The 6,982-nt window shown below is 31.5% G+C and overlaps 1 protein-coding gene across 1 annotated transcript in view; it reads right to left on the bottom strand.

The window, feature by feature from the left end:
• The window catches only part of LOC100639458 (unconventional myosin-If-like), a gene marked incomplete at its 5' end in the record, with an annotated part of 9,744 nt that extends 2,951 nt beyond the window's left edge, over positions 1–6,793 (bottom strand). Inside the window, 13 exons of the mRNA XM_020003400.1 lie at positions 344–429; positions 512–630; positions 2,106–2,216; positions 2,521–2,635; positions 3,051–3,195; positions 3,654–3,752; positions 4,210–4,316; positions 4,657–4,738; positions 4,837–4,922; positions 5,796–5,879; positions 6,034–6,120; positions 6,485–6,655; positions 6,713–6,793. Of these exons, the coding sequence (XP_019858959.1) occupies positions 344–429; positions 512–630; positions 2,106–2,216; positions 2,521–2,635; positions 3,051–3,195; positions 3,654–3,752; positions 4,210–4,316; positions 4,657–4,738; positions 4,837–4,922; positions 5,796–5,879; positions 6,034–6,120; positions 6,485–6,655; positions 6,713–6,793 (1,373 nt within the window). The remainder of the gene's footprint in view (positions 1–343; positions 430–511; positions 631–2,105; positions 2,217–2,520; positions 2,636–3,050; positions 3,196–3,653; positions 3,753–4,209; positions 4,317–4,656; positions 4,739–4,836; positions 4,923–5,795; positions 5,880–6,033; positions 6,121–6,484; positions 6,656–6,712) is intronic.
• Between the last annotated feature and the right edge of the window lie 189 nt (positions 6,794–6,982).

The following is a 6,982-nucleotide window of genomic DNA, read 5'->3' as shown; positions in this document are numbered from 1 at the left end:
AGAAGAGAAAGTTAAAGAATAGAAGCAACAACTTGTACTTTAATGTACATAAACATGCTGTACAGCTAAAAGTATTGGCGGGAAATTAATAATAGTACATTGTTAAAATTGTTACATGTATCAAGCAGCCGCCAAAATTAAATGTGTCATTTTGCTTCATTGTAAGTATGCTCAATGACACATGGTCATTAACATAAAATCCACCAAATACATGTACAAAATTTATCAAATAGTTATAACTCCTGTCAATATTTCTGGCTGTACAATGAGTGTACATGTACATGTAAAATCGAGGTCATAAATAGTTATTGAAGTTGATAATGATTATTATTATAATAATTACCTCATAGATACAGCTGTTATTGTCTCAAGTGGAAGTTTCCTCTTCACAACTTCAACAAACTGACCTTTATGTGATCCTTTCTTTATCTATCAAAAAATAAAAGAATAACTCTAACTCAAAAAATACTTAATATAAATTTAATTTTATTATTTTATTTTGTTTGCTTACTTTTTCTCTACCAATGAGGTACACAAATTGTGCTGACAGTAGAAGATCTCTTTTGGTGCATTTGAATCGTCTGTCATATTTATTGACAGTTTGAGCAAACTCTATCCTCTCACGTTTACCTAATGAATAAATAAATAAATAAATAAATATTAATTAAAGTTGGGTCAGACATGAGGCAATAACAATTATTAATAAAATAATACATTCCTTTCATTGTTACCAAATCCGTGACATGCAAAAACCAATTTGCTATATGTACATGTACTTTTTAAATGGCCATAACTTGATAACCTTAAGTTGGAACAAAAATCTGACGCACACACGCATGCACACACACACACACAAAAACAAACACACAGCATAAGGACATCAATATGTATCAGAAAATGTGATAAAAATTTGGGGTGATTTTGGAGCCATTTTTTGGAAAAAAACCTATAGTACAGGGTATTTTTCAGAATTTTGGCATTTTCTTCAAATGGCTGTAACTTGAAAAATTGAAGTCGGAATTAGCTCAAACTTTCTACACAACATAAGGACCTCAATATGTATCAGAAAATGTAACAGAAATTTGGGATGATTTTGGAGCCATTTTTTGGGAAAAACCATGGGCTATAGTACAGAGTATTTTTCAGAATTTTGGGGTTTTCTTCAAATGGCTGTAACTTGAAAATTTAAAGCCGGAATCAGCTCAAACTTTCTATGTAGCATAAGGGCATCAATATGTATCAGAAAATGTAACAGAAATTTGGGATGGTTTCGGAGCCATTTTTTGGAAAAAACCATGGGCTATAGTACAGGGTATTTTTTAGAATTTTGGTGTTTTCTTCAAATGGCTGTAACTTGAAAATTTAAAGCCGATATCAGCTCAAACTTTCTATGTAGCATAAGGGCATCAATATGTATCAGAAAATGTAACAAAAATTTGGGATGATTTCGGAGCCATTTTTTGGAGAAAACCATGGGCTATAGTAACAGGGTATTTTTCAGAATTTTGGCGTTTTCTTTAAATGGCCGTAACTTGAAAATTTTAAGTCGGAATTAGCTCAAACTTTCTATGTAGCATAAGAACATCAAAATGTATCAGAAAATGTAACAAAATTGGGGGTGATTTTGGAGCCATATTTTGGAAAAACCATGGGCTATAGCCTTGGGTATTTTTCAAAAATTGGCTCTTTTTAAAAAATGCTCACAACTCAAAAAATATTTGTTGGAATCAGCTCAAACTTTCTACATAGCATTAGGACATCAATATGTATCAGAAAATGTAATAAAAATTTGGAGTGATTTTGGAGCCATTTTTTCGAAAAAAAACATGGTGTAACTTAATGTGTTACTGTATCTTTTTGTATGAAATTTGAGGATAATGACCCAATTTAAATGGGCTATAGCCTTGGGTATTTTTTTAAAATTGGCTCATTTTTTAAAACTCTAATAACTTGAAAATTATTTGTTGGAAGCAGCTCAAACTTTCTACATAACAATTTTTCTCTTTAAATCACAAAGCCAAACTAAAATCTCCAAACAATATGCTGTACATTTTGTTATTGTCAATAAACTGAAACAAAACAATAAACTGAAAGTAAAGACTCACCAACAAGAGCACGTAGGGCAGGATCATCAGCAAACCCGAGATAATCACCAACAAAATTCCTATTAATACTCAACCTCTTCCTCTCCTTCTTATTCAACAATATATCAGACGCTGCAGAGAATTAAGAGTTACAAGTGTGATGTATTGAATATATGAATGTACATACCTGTATAGTACAATGTATGCATTTACATGTATGTATTGCGTGTATATACATGTACATGTACATTGTACATGTACATGTATGTATGTGAAAAGTGTAGTACATGTAGTTTATATTCATTGGTGATGCATTGAGCATATGAATGTACATGTACATGCATGTACATAAAAAGTGTAGTGTATGTATAAGAGATGTACATGTAGTTTATATTCATTGTTGGTTATTAGGTTCGAGTGTATTTATTTTAATTACCTCTCTCCTTCAGTGTCTGGTAGTACTGGTCTGACCGGTGACGACGCCATGCCTTCTGGATCCTACGAGCATAAGCATCATACTTCCTCTCTCTGAGCTCCTCCAATAAGAATAACTAGAGAATAATAATAATAATAATGATAATTAATTTAATTTTAAACTGAGGACAATGGATGAATAAAAGAGAATGAAGAAGATTACTATATAAAGCTGGTAATTTTGGTGAATTTGGCATTTTAATAGCTATTCACCAAAAATAAAACCCATAATTTCGAACTTTTCTGTTCATGCTCAATGACACATGGCCACAAATTCACCAAATTAAAACCAGCTAAAATATCAAAAATTTAGCATTTTACCAAAATTTTATCCCTCCAAAATCACCAGCTATACCATAAGCCACAATAAAAAATAACAAAAATAAAAAAAAGATGGAAAAGAGAGAAGAGTAAAAATAGAAAGAAAGAGGGGGAAGAATAAAATTAAATAAAAAGAGAAAATAAGATATTTCAAATAGTGCCAATACTCACTGATTCAGGACTCTTAATGAACACTTTAGTCTTCCCCAGCTGCCACTGGTCCGGCTCCATGTTGACTGACATCATCAAGTGTCGTATACCATCCTGGACTGGACCAGTCCAACGAGGATAAGTCTCAGGAGTCAGTAATGCATACCTGCCAATGGACAGAATGAACAACTGTATATACAGTATCTACATGTACATGTACATGTACATGAGAATGTAGTTCAATACTAGTACATATACATGTACATGTACATGTATGTACAATAATATGTATATGTACATTGTATATGTAATTGAATAATATGTGCATGTAATATGTGCATGTACATATTACATGTAACTATAATGTACATGTACATGTATTTTGCCTTAAAAGTTTTGTTTATACACATAAGCAAATTTTTCAAAAAAAAATCCCAGTAAAAAAGTACAAAAACCCAACTACATGTACTGGAATTAGAAATTAGTCTGAAAAATGCCCTAGTACTAAATGCAAGTACATGTACATGTACATGTACATGTGAAGCAACTGCAGTTTAGGACAATGCTTAATGCACACATAAATGTAAATGTACATGTACATGATGTACATGAACATGTGTGTACCTTCTTAAGAATTTAGCAAACTCTCTTCTGAAGGCATAGCCTGCTCTTCTGACTCTTATGTTCTCCTTAAGACCAAGATACTCAACTTGATGTCTTACCCTAACAGAGGAAGAGAGAAAAAATAGAATAATAAAGAAGAAACAAAACAATTAAAGGAAATAGATAAAAGAGAAGGGAAGAAGGAAGAGAGAACAGGGAAAGGGAATAAGAGTATAAACAATAAACAACACTAAAGTACAATATTGTGTACATGTACAGACAAAGAACATGAATAGAACTATACATTGTACACTCATTGTTGGATCTAAATAAATTTTGGAAGACTAGTCCAACTAAAAACAAATTTTGGGAGGATATAGTCTAACTAAAAATGGAGACTTAAGGAGATTTCAGGAGACTTATTTAGGTCAAATGTGGGAGACCAAAATCTCTTAAGATCTAACTGTGACTATAATTTTATACACATCTTTATATTTTCATACATTTCTATACATGTACATGCATGTAGTATGTCCATGGTATGCGTGTCCAATGTACATGTACATGGTAAGTGTACCTGTCTTCCTCCCAGTCGTGAGGTTTCTTTGTCTCGTTTGGTTTAATGCAGCGAATATAATGAGGAGTGCACTTCATTAGACGACCAACAAGATCATTGGCTTGAGTCTAAATAAAATGAAGAAATTGAGAAAGAAGAAAGGGAAATGAAATTAAAATGCAAATGATTGAGAGGTAGGGAGAAGGATACATACTGTACACGTAGAAGTGATAAAAAATACAATGTATCAGTGTTTTTGATAAGTGAATGACCCACAATTACAATGTCATTTTGGGTCAATTTGGAAATTCACAAAATATAAACATTAACTCTGCTACTTTTCATTAAAGCAAAAAACAGTGATTTGGTTTAAAATGTGAGCAAATTTGATATTAACACAAAATCCAATTTCTTATCAAAAATCATGAAACACAGTAACATAGTGTGTACATGTACATTACAATGTACCTTAATCTTGCTACCAGCAGTAGTTGGCCTGGTTTTCTTATCAGGACTGATATCATCAGGAAACAATGAACGAATAAACTGACTATATAACATAAATATTAATACATTAATATATTCTCACATATACATGTACATGTATATGTACATGTACATGTATATAGTGTATCATTATTTACTAACTTTTGGCTGGCCTGCATCAACTCAATACAATCCTTGAATAATACATCTCTGTTCTTCTCACAGAATCCATTACAATCGTATGTTACCTAAACAAAGCAATGTATGTATTTAAACTGAGGGGGGAAATTATCAATATTGAGCAAGGGGAAATTGTGTAGTAAATATACTAATGGGGGGTTGTGCATAAACACACACTCTGTGTCTTTAAATGGAAGCTCCACACAATATATGTACATTATTTCTACAAATAAAGATTATCAAAAATTAGCTATCGGATATTGGCCTAATACAACAAAGTGATAGCAATTTAAAAGTATAAGTAAACATGCCCATATCATAGAGTTGATAATATACATGTATATACATGTACTGTAATTTAGTGCTTTTAATATCAATTAATAGCATGTACATGTACATGTATAACAAATAACATAGGCAGTTGGACATCAAAATTTTCCGATCATTTTGCTCAATTTTCTGACCTCTGTGTTGTTCTACCATTTTGTCTGAACAACTTAATTTTTGAAATAAATTCTAAATAATTATTAAAAGCAATTTAAAATCATAACATGTGTTCTACCACAGGGATTCCCACAAAGCATTGAGCTGACAAGTACTACAATGGAGTACATGGCATTTGGAGCAACTTTTAAAATTCATAAAAAATCCAAACTTCATCGTAATCAGCTCAAAGTTGATACACAACATAAGGACATGTATATGTATCAGAAAAAATTATAAAAATGGAGATTTCCCTCCTTGCCATTTTTGACAAAATTTGGCCATTGACCCTGTACTATAGTACAGGGACTTAAGCAATGATCAAATTAAGCAATGTTCATGCAGACACAATGTCTAGCATGTAATTACAGGCCCTGCAGCATTAAATGCATGTACAATACATGTACATGTACATGGAAATAAATTAGTGTGTGTATACTACATTAATGTACATGTACCTTCCCAGCATAATGCTGAATAGTGAATCCTCCACTGAAACCAACATAGTACTCCTTACCAGGCAAAGGCTCACCACCTAATTTCTGCAACAAACAAACAAATAAATAAATAAATAATCAAGAGTAAATTAATACAATATTAGTGATTTCTTGGAGGAACTAATCATTACATTTCAAAGATGTTAACATCATTATCACAGCATGTTATACATGTACATGTGCATTGACTATAGATTACTTCAACGAGTTTAATGTCAGCTCCTTCGGACTGGCCGTGCATCTGGAAACAAATGTCATCCAATATGGACATGATACCAGGTGGACGCTAGCAAATAAAATAATGATAATAATTATAACAATTTAATTATTAATAGTATATATATATACACGTACATGTACATGTAAGTACAGTATATATAGTAGTAAGAAAACTAAAAATACATGTACATGCAATTCAGATTTTTTTTCTACAGTTTTTCTTTAACAATTATAACATGATATCCTCATCAATTCATAACCTTCTTAATTTTTTGCGTCCTAAATAAATTTTTCCATGTACAATTACATGTACATGTATAATTTACATGTAATTAATATTGTTTACTTTTCATTGCTGATAATACATGTACATGTAATTACGACAGCAATGATAAAATAATAATAATAATAACAATAATTGTAAATCTTACTTTGCTCTCAACCAGTTCACAGACTATCTTGTTATTAAAGTAATCAATTGGAGTCCATTTGATTCCCTCAGACACATACTCCTCTTGCTCAGCCTTCAAAGTCAGCTCAATAAAGATCTGCTGTAGCTTCTCGTTCACAAAGTTAATGCAAAACTGCTCAAATCCGTTTTTCTATAAAAAGAATAGAGGATTAATTATTACTAAGAAATAATGGTAGTTGAAGCTTACCATGAATATCTCAAAGCCGTAAATGTCAAGAACACCAATATTGATATCCAATCCATCCTTCTTCATGGCAGTGTTGACCATCTACATGTACATGTACATAAAATTGAGAATTAAATTTATAATTTTTCTAGACTATTGCATGCAAATTATGTGCACATGTATGTCTTGTATGTGTTGTATATGGGAGATGTATGTATTATGTAACATTATATAAACACATGTTTTCTTAATGTGTAAATTCACTTTCAATTATAACTGCCTCTCATTTCA

This window comes from Amphimedon queenslandica, unplaced genomic scaffold, assembly GCF_000090795.2.
Source record: "Amphimedon queenslandica unplaced genomic scaffold, v1.1 AMPQUscaffold_12668, whole genome shotgun sequence".
Lineage (NCBI taxonomy): Eukaryota > Metazoa > Porifera > Demospongiae > Haplosclerida > Niphatidae > Amphimedon > Amphimedon queenslandica.
Note: the sequence above shows the minus strand (reverse complement) of the source record. Positions and strands in the feature narration are given on the sequence as shown.